We start from the raw sequence: 11268 nt of genomic DNA, 5'->3' as shown, positions 1-11268 counted from the left end.
TGATGTCCCTGAACGCAGCAGGGTCCGATCCTTGATGTCCCTGAACGCAGCAGGGTCCGATCCTTGATGTCCCTGAACGCAGCAGGGTCCGATCCCTGGTGTCCCTGAACGCAGCAGGACCCAATCCCTGGTGTCCCTGAACGCAGCAGGACCCAATCCCTGGTGTCCCTGAACGCAGCAGGACCCTGTCTTGTCCCGTCATCACACCATGCCGCTCCACTGTAAGGACGTGTAGCGGACAGCTCCGTCCGGCGCCGGCGAGCACAGCAAGACGGTCTTCTTCACGTTGGAGCCGAGCCGGGCCACGGCAAGGACGTCCAGCAGGCAGATGGACTCGTCGAGAGTCAGACAGACGGCGATGAAGTGGGCGTGGAAACGCAGCGGGTCACCTGAGGAGGAGGCAGAGTCAAACAGAGGACAGCACCTAAGAAGAGACACGACGGATTGCAGGTTTCAGACTCACCTGGATACACCAGGAAGTCTCCTCCAAACTTCCCTGCAGAGGTGAGGAAGAAGCCCCGCCCCCGCAGGTCTCTGAACACCTGGTACCGGGCCTCGCAGCAAGGATCGTCCTGCGCTCTGACAGGCCAGTTGGCCTGCAGGAAGGCGCGAGCCTCAGGGCAGTAGCTAAGCCCCGCCCTTGTCGTGCTCAGCTGGACTGCCAGCGCCGACTGGGGAAAGGTGAAGTTCTGATCAAGGTCCAGCAGGCGACGCTGCAGGGCCTCATCGAACCCGGTTCCAGACTCTGACCCTGCAGAACCGGACTGTTAGTCCAACAACAGAAACACTCTGCAGAGAAACGTCGTCACGGTAACGCTCTTACCTGCGCGTGATGACGTCATCGCTCGGAGCAGCGCCGACTTCCTGTCCTCCAGAGCGAGAGCGCTCTGCTCCTGGAAACTCCTCTGCTGCTCCTCCTCATACTGCCGCTGAGGTCCCGCCCCCTCCCTCGAAGCTCCGCCTACTAAATCCTGAAAAACAAATCAAACGCTTCCTCAGGTACCTGCCGCTGAAGCTCCAGGTGATTCCCTGGTTCTGACCCGGCTGGTTCTCTGACCTGGTTCTGACCCGGCTGGTTCTCTGACCTGGTTCTGACCTGGTTCTGACCCGGCTGGTTCTCTGACCTGGTTCTGACCCGGCTGGGTTTCTGACCTGGTTCTAACCTGGTTCTGACCCGGCTGGTTCTCTGACCTGGTTCTGTTCAGGCAGAACAGCAGCGGCTCGGTTCTCCCTCAGCAGCCTCTCCTCCTCCGGCAGCAGCAGCAGCGGTCGGCCCAGTCGGAGGTTCTGTCGGGGGGTTCTGGGCAGCGACCCGAGCAGCGCACCAACCAGACCCAAAGACCTGATCGTCCTCAGGTCCTGAACCCGCCACAGGAGGGGGGCGGAGTCACAGAGACTCAGGCCAACCACGAGGGCCAGCCTCTTCCCCTGCTCCTCCTGGTTCTGGTTTTGCTCCTCCTGGTTCTGGTTCTGCTCCTCCTGGTTCTGGTTCTGCTCCTCCTGGTTCTGGTTCTGCTCCTCCTGGTTCTGGCCCTCCATCAGCAGGATCTCTGGCAGACAAAGCGACACGGATCAGTTAAACCATCAGACAAGTTGATTAATAATAAAAAACTGAATATCGATGAGCTCAGACTCCAGGAAGTAGCCTGAGCCGATGATGATCCTTGCCTGTCTCTGATTGGTGGAATCGGACAACAGGTGTTGATGCTCACTCTGGCTCCTCCTCCGGAAGTTCAGACCTTCAAATTGATCGTTTCCGATCGATCAGTTCCTCATCAAACAGTTTCCTGAAACAGGAAGTGGGTTCTTCTGTTACATTGATTGACAGGTGTTTGGACCAATCACGGTCCTTCGGCTGCTTGTTCAGATTCAGGATGTTTCAGGATCCTGATAATCTGTCAGGATCCGGTTCAGTTCTGGGTCCACAGACTGAACATAAACCCGCTGGGTCTCGTCATCTGACGCTGAATGAAGTGGGCCGAACAGAACCTCCTTTCAGGGTCACAGCCTTTAATCTGCAGGAAGGAAACTGGAAAATTAGCTACCGGCTCTGATCTCGGACCGGTTCGGGTCTGAGCCCAAGTTCAGACCTGCTGTCAGGATCACCCTGATCAGAACTGACAGAATCTGATCACTTCCGGTTCGTTATTAACGTTAATCAATCGATTAACGGCCTGAAGCTTCCGGAGTTCTGGACCCGAGCCTAACTGACCACCGGTTAACTAACCAGTTAACTCGTTACTAACCAGAAGGGCTGACATCTTACCCGCACGTGCCTCGTGGGAGTTCGGCTGCACGACCTGCCGAAAACCGCTGCAGCTGTAGTTCTAGTTCCAGTGTGTAGTCCATGCATCAATATTTGTACGCGCTTCTTCCGGTGGAGGCGGGGCTTAACGACATACAGCGGTCTGCGCGCGCAGCCTCGTAAAACGAGCGCACGCCCAAAATAAAAATAAATACACATGAGGCAGCCAATAGGAGCGCAGAGAAAGGATGAACCAATCAGAGACCGCAAATGATCAGCAGAGATTTGGAGCCCAGAGTTCGGTCTGACAGGTGAAAGGCTTTCTGGTTCCAGGTGCTGCAGCAAATTTCTTCAGGTCCAGGGATCAGATTCTGTCAGTTCTGAACCTTCTCTGACACTTTGGGCTTTTAAAACCCAGAAACAGATCCAGAACCAGGTTCTGATCCTGCCTTGGTTCAAAACTGGACCCAGGACTAAAAGAATCACGGGTCGTTTGTTTGTCTTGTGTTTTCTAAGTTAGGAAAACAAAAGAGTCAGATGCTGAAGAAGCTTTTATTTTGAAAGGAACACTACAAATGTTGCAACACACGCGCGCCCACACACACACACACAGCTGCTGCCTACATTTCCCAGAATGCCTCTTTTGGTGCATATCTGTACGATAAGACCTGCCGCTTGATAAATTCTGTCAGAATTCTCCAGAATCAGTCAATCAGAGGCTCCGACACAGACTCCGCCCCTTCTCGTCAGATCACTGGGTGGGGGCGTGGCCTGAAGCCTCTGAGGCTCCTCCTACTGAGCGACCTGCAGCCCCTGCAGCTCCTCCAGCAGCTGCTCCTCCTTCTGGATCTTCTCCAGCTGCACAAACACAAAGGTTTGAACATGTTTACAGTTGTGTTCTAATCCGAACGGATCCAACAGAACAACAAGAACCAGAACAGAAAAGATCGTCTCCAGGTTTATGGATAATGTGAGTTCTGTCGGGTTCTGAAGGTCGGAACCGTCACCTGGTTTTTCTGCAGAACTTTTCCAGACGCCTGCTGCTCCTTCAGCTCCTCGATGGCCTTCAGCTTCTGAAACACACAAACGCATCACTGACTCTCCGACCAATCAGAGCACAGAGCCACGGACTGTCCCAAACAGAACATCAGAACCACGGCTGACCCGGTTACCAGGCCTTATTAACGCCTGCCAGTGAAGGTGAAAGGGCAATAATGTTTTTGCATGTGTCCGTTTATTAGCAAAATATCTCATGAAGCAGTGGATGGATTGTAATTAAAGTTCCCTCACACACACACACACACACACACACACACACACACACACACACCCTAACTCCACCCTGCTCCTCACCTTCTTTAAGTTCTTGATCTTTTTGTCTGTCTCCGGGTCCCCGCTGCTCGCCTCTGATTGGCTGCTGGTAATGGGGGCGGGGCAAGATGGAGGTTCAGGTTCAACTTTGGCTTCCTGGAGGAAGAAAACACTCCTCATTATCAAACAAATTAATTTGTGTAAATGTAACAGCGTCAGTTAAAACCTTCATCTGATTAACTAATCACTGAGTCCTTAATGAGTCCTTAACGAGCCCTTAACGAGCCGTTAACGAGTCCTTAACAAGCCCTTAAGGAGTCCTTAACGAGCCCTTAACGAGCTCTTAACGAGTCCTTAACGAGCCCTTAACGAGTCCTTAACGAGTGCTCTCACCTGTTTGGCTGCTTTCTTTGCTTCCCGTTTCCTCTGATTCTTCAGCGCAGACTTGGACAGACTCTTGTCCCCTGAGAGTCCAGAGCGAAGGTCCTGAGGAGGCTCGTCTTCGTGCTGATGAAGAGACCCAAAGAGTTCAGTCACATGATGCGCACCTCCAGCGCTGCACGGATCTGAGGGACTCACCAGTTTGGAGCTGGGTGTGGCCGGCAGGTGTCTCAGAGCAGGTGGGCGGTACGCCTGTGTGGGCGTGGCCTGTGTGGTCCCCAGCTCGCTCGGTGCCGCCTGGTACTTAACGGCGCGCTCGGGGAAGATGCCGTCGGCGAAGGGCTGCCAGCGGACCTCCCACAGCTCCGACCCGGCAGCCACATCCTGTCTGTGCAGCACCGAGCCGGTGTAGTGCCAGATCTTGTACCCGTTGCCAACCCGCAGCCGAGGGGAGCAGGTCGCAGTGACGATGTGTTCGCCGTCAGGACACCAGGAGAAATGCGTGGCGTCCGCAGCCTGAGGTTTGGACACCTGAGGAGGAAGAGGAGGTCACAGTGAGGAAGAATTAAACACTGTTTACTTCGGATCAGCTGAAGAGCTCCGGCTGCTTCTGAGTGGAAACGATGAAAGAGTGAAGATTAATGAGTTAGCATCACTCAGGACCAGCTCAATCACTTTCAGGTCCGCGTGGACAGCCGCTAACAGGAGCTATCAGCTAACATTAGCTGCTAACACGAGCCAACAGGGCCATATGCTAATTTGAGGATAGCAGCAGCTGCTAACAGCTGCTAACATCTGCTAACAGGTGTATATGCTTATCTCAGGTTGTGGACAGATGCTAATAGAAGTAAAAGTTAACAACTAACAATAGCTGAAACCAATCAATAACAGCTGCTACCTGAGCTAAAATATCTTATTTATCAGGAAGCTAAAGCTCCTGCAGCAGCGCCCCCTGTTGACAGTTCACCTGCATATAAAGCAAAATCTGCAATCAGCAGCTCTCAGAAACACGAGTTTAAAATCTTTAAATATGTGAAATAAGAACTTGTAAGAGCTACAGTTCTGAGTCTTAAGTTTTTGAATTATGGTTAAAGAAAAGTGTCTTCTGTTTTTGTACGAGGACATTTTGTGGACATAAAACAGTCTCGGGTGAACCCTGAGCCACTAATAAGACTCCTGCTGTGAGGCGTTCAGGTTCCCTCAGAGATCGCAGACTGAAGGCCTCACCTGTTTGTACTTCTTCACGTCCCACACCTCCATCTGCCCCTGCAGGTTCCCGAAGCCAGCAAGAACCAGGATGTGACCCTGAGGACTGAGACCAGGAGGGACAGATGACTCTGCAGCACTGACAGACCCGGTTCTGATCACACAGATCTAACTTGGTAGAACTTTGGACCCACTGGACCGGCTGCCGTCAGCATGTTTTATAAGAGAAGGGATGCTCCCACCTGTAGTAGGCAGCGTTTCTGGGTCCAGTTCCGAAGTCGAACACCGGGTCACACTTCAGGTTGAAGACGGTGGCCTTGGCCGGCATGAAGCCGTACACCACGCAGAACTCGGTGGAGTTGGGGCTCCACGCCACGTCGTAGATGGGACCGTTCTTTGCTGTTTAAAAATCAAAAGGAAGACAGGTGGGTCAGGATTAAGACCAGATTCTGGTTCTGTTCTGCTGGTCAGTTCTTACCGAGCTGGACCAGAGCCGTCTCTCCGTTCACAGCGAGGTAATGCAGCGTCTGCTCTCCGTAGTACGACGCTCCGGTTTTATCCACCTCCGTACTCGCCGTCACCAGGAGCGCCGACGCTGAAGGATGAAGACACAAGTTAGCTTCAGGAACCATGTGGACCGCAGCTCGGGACACGTCCTGCGCTCTCACCCTTCCGGTTCCACTGCATGCTGACCCGGTCTGCCTTGAAGAAGCTCTTGTTGGCGAGCGCGGCGCTCGGCCCACCCAGCACCGGGTACTGATACAGCCGCACGAACGATGGCGCTCCTTTGCTGCCCGGGACGTACACAGCAACCTGGAGGGGACAAACAAGGCGGGTTGGACGGAGAGGACAACCAAAGGACCAGGTTCGGGTCTTCCTGTCGGTCTTCTCACCTTACTGGGCTGAACTCCAGGAGACAAGGCGAAATCGGACACTTTCTGCATGTGCAGCTTGTTGGCGATGGAGTCTGAAAAGAAGAGACAGTGATGTCAAATGGAGACGGCCAATCAAAACAGACAAACTGTCCAAACTGTCCAACATCTGTGTGTCTCACTGAAGTCGTTGTTCTCGAAGAAATGCAGCTCGTTGTTGACGCTCCTCACACAGATCTTCTCATCTTCAGACCAGCTGGGACACCTGAGAACCAGCCCCCGTTAAAGTCAACCAATTAACCGACCAACCAACCAGTCAGTCAATCAGTCAATCAATCAGTCAATCAACCAATCAGTCAATCAATCAATCAACCAATCAACCAATCAGTCAATCAATCAGTCAACCAATCAGTCAATCAATCAATCAACCAATCAGTCAATCAACCAATCAGTCAATCAATCAATCAACCAATCAGTCAACCAATCAACCAATCAGTCAATCAATCAATCAATCAATCAACCAATCAGTCAATCAATCAATCAACCAATCAACCAATCAGTCAGTCAATCAATCAGTCAACCAATCAGTCAATCAATCAATCAACCAATCAGTCAATCAATCAATCAGTCAATCAATCAATCAACCAATCAACCAATCAACCAATCAGTCAATCAGTCAACCAATCAGTCAATCAGTCAGTCAATCAATCAATCAACCAGTCAATCAGTCAACCAATCAGTCAATCAATCAATCAATCAATCAACCAATCAACCAATCAGTCAGTCAATCAATCAACCAATCAGTCAATCAATCAGTCAATCAATCAGTCAATCAATCAATCAGTCAATCAATCAATCAACCAATCAGTCAATCAATCCATCAGTCAATCAATCAATCAACCAATCAACCAATCAGTCAATCAGTCAACCAATCAGTCAATCAATCAGTCAATCAGTCAACCAATCAACCAGTCAGTCAATCAGTCAGTCAATCAATCAACCAATCAACCAATCAGTCAATCAATCAATCAATCAGTCAATCAGTCAATCAGTCAATCAATCAGTCAATCAATTAATCAATCAATCAATCAACCAATCAGTCAGTCAATCAGTCAATCAGTCAATCAGTCAGTCAATCAATCAACCAATCAACCAATCAGTCAATCAGTCAATCAGTCAATCAATCAGTTAATCAATCAATCAATCAATCAATCAGAGCGGGGGATCCGGTCGTGTTGGACTGACCAGGAGTCGACCTTCTTCTGATACAGAGCTTTGATCAGACGTCCGCTCGCTAACTCCCACAGCTGCAGGTTGGCTTCCCCCTGAGGACATCCCTGAGTCTCTGCAGGACCGGAGAGACAGAGAGGTTCTTATCAAGTCCTCCGACTGTCTCACTGTCTCTCACTGTCCTCTGCTTGTCTCCACTGCCTGTTCTCTGTGTCCTCTGACTGACATCACGTGTCTTTTGCCTGTCTCACTATATCCTCCACCTGTCTCTGCCTGTCTTACTGTGTCCTTTAAGATGTCCCCTTGTCTCTTACTGGTGTATGGTTGCCAGGTAACCAGGATGTTCTTGAGGGGAGAAAACTCCATGAGAGCCGTCTTTGGGAGGTCAAAGGTCGACACCACGGAGCTGTCGGCACATTTCACCACGGAGACGCTGAAGGACACACAGACGGCAAAGAGACAGTCAAATGACCAGGAGTGTCCATCATCCTGTTGCTAGGAGACGAGAGGAGAAGACGTACCTGTGTCCGTTGCACCACCCGAAGAGTGTCCCATCACCGCTGAAGGTGAGACACCTGCTGGACCGTCCGTCCCTGAGACACAGAAACACAAAGGCTGTTTGTTTGTTTGTTTGTTTGTTTAGCGGGTGAAGCGGACTCAATTTACCTCTGGAAGGCAGAGTGCTGTTCACACTGAGGGGGGCCACAGAGCAGAGACGTACCATCTGACCCGCGCACTGAAACAAACAAACAAACAAACGGTTCAGACCAAACAACACACAGCTGGGACGGGTCGTAAACAAAAACAAAAGTCACGTTCTGACAGGAAGACGTCCGGAACCTTTAAGGAATCTTTCTGTTAGATTTTGGGAATATTTCAGGAATGTTTTCTGATGACAGTTATTGATCCCGGCAGGAACACTGAACTCAACTCAGTTCCTTAAACCAGAACTTTTTAAGGAAACCTGGATCTGTTGAACCTGCCTCGCAGAGCAGAAGTTTACTGCCGGTGGGTTTTTTTCTGTCAGTGTTTTATTTTACACAATCAAGTCTGAATATTTTAGTTTGATTTCTGTGATGACTTCATCAAACCCAAAATAAATACAAACTGGAATTATTTACTGTGGAAAATAAGGAAATCCACTGGTTTCAAAGCTAAACAAATGAACAAAAATATCTTGTTTGGTTTTCTGAACAGAATCCCTTTAAGATTTCTACGAATTTAAGTTTTTACTTTGTGTCAGTTCAGAAAATGATCAGATAAAAATAAACTGAAGATTTTAAATAAACTGAGCAGAGTTAAAGTACAGTTCGGCACAGATACAGAGACACAAACAGCAGGAAAACCTGTGACAAATGATCTGTTTTAGTCAGAAACTTTAATCCCGCAGAAATCAGACATGGTGATTAAAATATAAACTGTTTGTTTTCTTTAATAAATCAATAAAGACTTTTATTAACGATAAGAAAAACGTTTTATTCCTTTGGTTCAAATATGTCATAAGCTGCTACAGATGGGAGATGAATGTTTGTCCTAATATTTTTAAAATTAACCGTCAGAACGGACTTTTATTTTGTTTGTTTTGGTCTAACTTCCGCCCGGTCAGCAACGGCTCGAAATAAACAAGTAAACAAACTGAACAAGTAAACAAAAACGGAGTTTCGTTGAAAATCAAATTACCTGCCAACAGCGGGATGGGGGGCGCCATGTTTACATGTGCAGGAAGGAGAACTCGGCCAGCCGGAAGTGCGTCACAGCGACAGGAGGCGGGGCGCTGAGTGCCACATCAGCGTAACGAGTCAGACTTCAAAACGGAAGGCAGCTTTTAAATAAAAACTAAAACATCAAAATGATCAGTTCTAACGAAATACAACGAGCCGTTTCTAATAAATGTGATAAATAATTGATTTTACAGATATTTCACTTCGTGTTGACGTTTTCAGGGCATCAAGTCGTCGGAAACCATTAAAAAATAAACTGACTTCCGCTTTCAAAATAAAGGACTCGTGTTTATTCGTCTTTTTTTTTTTTTTTTTACCGTTTTAACTTTTCTTTCCTCCTCGCCATCAGAGGCTGATCTCTGAATGCTTTGGTTTTACCTTTTTTAATGTTCTGTTGTTTTGGTTGTTGGATTTCTTTACAAAAATAAAACCTGAACTCATTTTTTAAAATTTCTTTCGACAGCATCGCTCCGAACTGAATTTCAGTTTATCCTGTAATAAAATGATTCTCTATTTTCCTCCTGTTCACGTCACAATCCTGACATTTCTCTGATGAATTTGTTTGCAGAACTGACTGTAAAAAAGTTCATTTTCCTTTTAATGTTTCCAAGAAAACTTGTTTGGGTTAATATCACAGAGAAAGGAAGAGAATTCACAAAACCTGAGTTATTTTCTGAGGAAAATGGTAAATGGAAAATTTTTTTGTAGCTTTAAGTTTTAATTTGTTAGTTTAAAACGAGTTTGTCTTGAGAAACAGGAAGAATGTCAGGATAAATGAGGATGAAATAAAATAATAATCCAAGCTTTAAAATTATCAGAAGGATGCAGTAGTTTATTTCTTCTGTTTTTTGTTTTTACCTTTTTCAATCTTTACAAAACACAACTTAAATAAAAACAACTATTTCAAAGTTCAAAAGTATTTTTCTCCAATTTACAAAATGTTTTAAGACCACAAACATCATAAACTGTCTTTACTAAAACTGTATTTATTTATTAAACATTTTATATTTACATCAAACAAACCTTTGAGGAACAAACACCAGTGGAAACTTAAAAACGTCGTTCTGAGAGGTCATCAACATTAACGATGAATTTCAAATATTTATAAGAACTACATTTTATTAAATCAAGATTAAATTGAATAAAATGAAAAAACATAAGCAAAAAACTAACTTCCTTATTATATCAGTTAGAAATTAAACTCCTGAACCTTTGATATCCTCAGTAAATCATTTTTATTCAGTCTTCAGTCATTTTTAACTGCAGCCTCAAACGGATTTTATTTTGAAAGCGCAGACAGGAAGTTACGTTGCAGCGGCCTCTAACTTCACGCGGGCCTCTGTGGAGCCTGGGGGCGTGGCCCGGCGTCAGTGGGCGGAGCTCCTGCTTTTTGAGGACGTAGACAAACGAGAGTTCGACCCAGACGGACTGAGAGCGGATCGGAGAGCGCGAGGCCGGTAAACAAGGTCCGAAAAACAAACAAACAAACAAACAAACAAACAAACAAACAGACAAAACCCAGCAGGGAGAAGAAAACAAGATGGTGGCCAAGCAGAGGATCCGAATGGCGAACGAGAAACACAGCAAGAACATCACGCTGCGCGGGAACGTGGCCAAGTCAGCGGTGAGTCCAGAACCGAGTCGGAACCAGAACCGTCCGGTCCGCAGGCAGCTTCATCTGTCATCAATAACATCGATTAGTTTCCTTCACTCCGAGCCAATCAGCTGGTTGCGTTTGTGTCTGATGTACCGATCAGCTGATCGATGAGGGGGGGTTCGAGCTGAGGATCGGTTCGGATCGGTTCGGTCGGTTTGATCAATAAAAAGCTGGAGTTTGTGAGATCAATGAGCCAATCGATTAAAGCTGACAGTCAGGCTTCTGATCCAGAATCAATAACAGGAAGTAGTTCCTCAGTGTGACGTCACTGATCTGCAGTAAATAAAAACTCCAGCTTCTCTCCGGGTTTATTGGTATCTTTTCAGAAATCAATTAAAGGCCAAACAGGAAGAAGAGTCAGGATTTCAAACTAAAAGCTGAAGTAAGCGATCAATGAAAGTGATCAGATTAGGATTTAAAACCCGCAGAGACGCTGCTGATCATTTCTGCAGCTTTACTGATCAATAAGTTCGATCTGTGTTTCAGAGGAACCTGGTGGAGGATAAAGGGGTGGGGCCATGGCTGCTGGCGCTCTTCATCTTCGTCGTCTGTGGATCCGGTGAGTCTTCCTCCAACATCAAGTTATTGATCAGACTCAAGTCCTAAAACTGCAACCATTAAACCCCGCCCCTCGGTGATGTATGT

General features: G+C 47.5%; 3 protein-coding genes across 4 annotated transcripts; 1 reads left to right on the top strand and 2 right to left on the bottom strand.

The window, feature by feature from the left end:
- Positions 1-6: 6 nt before the first annotated feature.
- On the bottom strand, positions 7-2397 carry tsen34 (TSEN34 tRNA splicing endonuclease subunit). Of its 2 annotated transcripts, none has more exons than XM_017404524.2 (6): positions 2267-2397; positions 1669-1787; positions 1192-1550; positions 824-971; positions 464-751; positions 7-389 (listed from the first exon to the last, which is right to left on the bottom strand). In XM_017404524.2, exons 3-6 carry the CDS (start codon positions 1537-1539, stop codon positions 202-204), a joined length of 972 nt encoding a protein of 323 aa, XP_017260013.1. In that variant the 5' UTR covers positions 1540-1550; positions 1669-1787; positions 2267-2397; the 3' UTR covers positions 7-201. The 2 variants fall into 2 exon arrangements, with proteins under 2 accessions (XP_017260013.1, XP_017260015.1); XM_017404526.2 differs by having other exon boundaries at positions 1669-2015; positions 2267-2389.
- Positions 2398-2778: 381 nt separating this feature from the next.
- Positions 2779-9004, bottom strand: eif2a (eukaryotic translation initiation factor 2A). Its single transcript, XM_017404522.3, has 16 exons — positions 8926-9004; positions 7912-7981; positions 7767-7838; positions 7560-7678; positions 7261-7360; positions 6198-6280; positions 6037-6110; positions 5812-5956; positions 5622-5738; positions 5386-5542; positions 5165-5249; positions 4136-4468; positions 3950-4063; positions 3599-3712; positions 3253-3318; positions 2779-3103 (listed from the first exon to the last, which is right to left on the bottom strand). The coding sequence occupies exons 1-16, from the start codon at positions 8951-8953 to the stop codon at positions 3038-3040; spliced, it is 1743 nt and encodes a 580-aa protein (XP_017260011.1). The 5' UTR covers positions 8954-9004; the 3' UTR covers positions 2779-3037.
- A 1358-nt stretch (positions 9005-10362) lies between these two features.
- On the top strand, positions 10363-11268 carry LOC108228891 (stress-associated endoplasmic reticulum protein 1-like). The gene is made up of 2 exons (XM_017404523.3): positions 10363-10590; positions 11110-11268. Exons 1-2 carry the CDS (start codon positions 10507-10509, stop codon positions 11227-11229), a joined length of 204 nt encoding a protein of 67 aa, XP_017260012.1. The 5' UTR covers positions 10363-10506; the 3' UTR covers positions 11230-11268.

Source organism: Kryptolebias marmoratus, linkage group LG2 (genome assembly GCF_001649575.2).
Source record: "Kryptolebias marmoratus isolate JLee-2015 linkage group LG2, ASM164957v2, whole genome shotgun sequence".
NCBI classification, from domain to species: Eukaryota; Metazoa; Chordata; class Actinopteri; order Cyprinodontiformes; family Rivulidae; genus Kryptolebias; species Kryptolebias marmoratus.
The sequence above is the reverse complement of the archived record's forward strand: the minus strand, read 5'-3'. Positions and strand labels throughout refer to the sequence as shown.

Bases quoted from the DNA above. Each gene is read 5' to 3' on its own strand.
- eif2a (XM_017404522.3), bottom strand. From the start codon at position 8,953: ATGGCGCCCCCCATCCCGCTGTTGGCAG. The intron at 7,839-7,911 runs GTAAATTGAGTC...TCTGTGTCTCAG, and splicing joins CAGCACTCTGCCTTCCAGAG to GGACGGACGGTCCAGCAGGT. The intron at 3,713-3,949 runs GTGAGAGCACTC...TTCTTCCTCCAG, and splicing joins CAAAGAAAGCAGCCAAACAG to GAAGCCAAAGTTGAACCTGA.
- tsen34 (XM_017404524.2), bottom strand. From the start codon at position 1,539: ATGGAGGGCCAGAACCAGGAGGAGCAGAACCAGAACCAGGAGGAGCAG. The intron at 972-1,191 runs GTCAGAGAACCA...TTTGTTTTTCAG, and splicing joins TTCTGCCTGAACAGAACCAG to GATTTAGTAGGCGGAGCTTC. The intron at 752-823 runs GTAAGAGCGTTA...CCGGTTCTGCAG, and splicing joins GATGACGTCATCACGCGCAG to GGTCAGAGTCTGGAACCGGG.
- LOC108228891 (XM_017404523.3), top strand. From the start codon at position 10,507: ATGGTGGCCAAGCAGAGGATCCGAATGGCGAACGAGAAACACAGCAAG. The intron at 10,591-11,109 runs GTGAGTCCAGAA...TCTGTGTTTCAG, and splicing joins GGAACGTGGCCAAGTCAGCG to AGGAACCTGGTGGAGGATAA.